The sequence below is a fragment of the Bos indicus x Bos taurus genome, chromosome 7 (genome assembly GCF_003369695.1).
Source record: "Bos indicus x Bos taurus breed Angus x Brahman F1 hybrid chromosome 7, Bos_hybrid_MaternalHap_v2.0, whole genome shotgun sequence".
NCBI lineage: Eukaryota > Metazoa > Chordata > Mammalia > Artiodactyla > Bovidae > Bos > Bos indicus x Bos taurus.
In genome coordinates, this window is record NC_040082.1 from 69,240,132 (window position 1) to 69,242,044 (window position 1,913).

A 1,913-nucleotide genomic window follows, 5' to 3' on the forward strand; every position below is an offset into this window, starting at 1 on the left:
GTACTATTGAAACTAGTTGAAAGTTAGCCTAAACATGTGAGTTTTCTAGGGTTCATAAGTTATACCTCAATTAAAAAAAAAAACTTCAATATTGCTTGACTACTCATTCTTTCAACAAGTATTTATTGTGAAGGGGGATGTAGGAACATTTGAATAAAGATTTGTGATCAACAGATTTTAATAACCACTAATCTAATTTGTTGAGGACAGTTTAGTAAAGTATCCAAAGCTAGATGTCTATCTCCATTTCAAAGTACAACAGAAATAACAGTTACAGATATAATGTGTATGTAACTTCTCTCAAGGAAATCTTGTATAATCACTTTGCACAGCCTTGAACTCTAGAGCAAGTCAACGTAATCTTATTCATAGGCAGCACATCTATTCATACACTTTTGCAGAGCTCCCTTGACCTCACTGTTCCTCAGACTATAGATGAGGGGGTTCAGCACAGGGGTGAAAATAGTATAGTACACTGACACAACCTTATTGTAGTTAGCTGACTTATAGGATTTAGGTCTCATGTAGGTAAAAATGCCAGCTCCAAAAAAGAGTCCCACCACAGACAGGTGGGAGGAGCAGGTGGCAAATGCCTTCTTGCGGGCTTCATTAGAATGCATGTGGAGAACAGCAGCAAGGATGAGACTATAGGAAATCAAGATGAGGGAAATGGGGATCAGGAGCATTAACACACAGCAGATGTACATGACATACTCAAAGACAGAAGTGTCAGCACAAGCCAAACGCACAAGAGTGGGGGCCTCACAAAAGAAGTGATCAATCTCACGTGTGCTGCAAAATGAGAAGTTCAGGGTAGCAGCAGCCTGCATGAGTCCATCAACTGCACCAAGGAACCAAGACCCCAAAATCATACTGAGGCATACTTTCCAACTCATGAGGACTGGGTATCTCAGTGGATGGCAAATAGCAACATAGCGGTCATAGGACATGGCTGCTAAGAGGAAGCACTCACCCCCTCCTAAAGTGAGGAAGAAGAAGATCTGGAACCCACAGCCAGCAGGGGAGATGAACTTCCTGCCGGTCAAATAGTCAATGGCCATTTTGGGCACAATGGCGGAAATCAGCATCAGGTCCATGAGGGAGAGTTGGCTCAGGAGGAAATACATGGGCCTGTGGAGACGGGGGTCCAGGAGAATCAGGAGAAGCATGAGGGCATTGCTAACCAGGGAGGTGAAGGCAATTATAAGAACCAACACAAAGAGAAATTGGTGGGCTCCTGTGTGGTTAAAGAGACCTAGGAGAATGAAATCTGCCGTGATATTCCAGTTTTCCATGATTTCAAACAAAAGTGATACTGCAAATGGAGAAATAGATGATAATTACATATAAAAAACATACTAAAATATATTGAAACACACTAAAATCCAATAATTTTTGATACTGATTAAACTTTAAAGGCATTTTTACTTTCAAAATAAGAGGACTTATATTTTTATGCCTAGGCCATGGAAGAACTGAGTCTGCAAATGGAAACATAATTTGCAATTGTTAGTGCATTTACTTCAAATTTGCCAAGCTATACATTGAAATCAATAATGATCTGCTTACAATATTTCTTCCCAAAGTAACCCTATAATACTAAATGCAAACTTTCATAAATGAAAGGGCATTTTGCGTAGGGAGAAGTTTTACCTGCAAAGTCTCAGAAATGCAAACTTTACTGCATAAAGAAAAGTAAATAAATAAAGCTTCTTATTTCTTTACGTAAGTTCAGTCACTCAGTTGTGTCTGACTCTTTGCAACCCAATGGACTGCAGCACACCAGGCTTCTCTGTCAATCACCAACTCCCAGAGCTTGCTCAAACTCATGTTTTTATGTTTCATGTTTTAACACAGAGCTAAATTAATTTCTCCTTAAGTTTCAGGAGGATTTAAGTTCTTAAAAGGATTTC

General features: G+C 39.4%; 1 protein-coding gene across 1 annotated transcript; it reads right to left on the bottom strand.

The window, feature by feature from the left end:
• Positions 1-362: 362 nt before the first annotated feature.
• On the bottom strand, positions 363-1,334 carry LOC113896294 (olfactory receptor 2T8-like). Its single transcript, XM_027548530.1, has one exon. It carries the CDS (start codon positions 1,293-1,295, stop codon positions 363-365), a length of 933 nt encoding a protein of 310 aa, XP_027404331.1. The 5' UTR covers positions 1,296-1,334.
• Between the last annotated feature and the right edge of the window lie 579 nt (positions 1,335-1,913).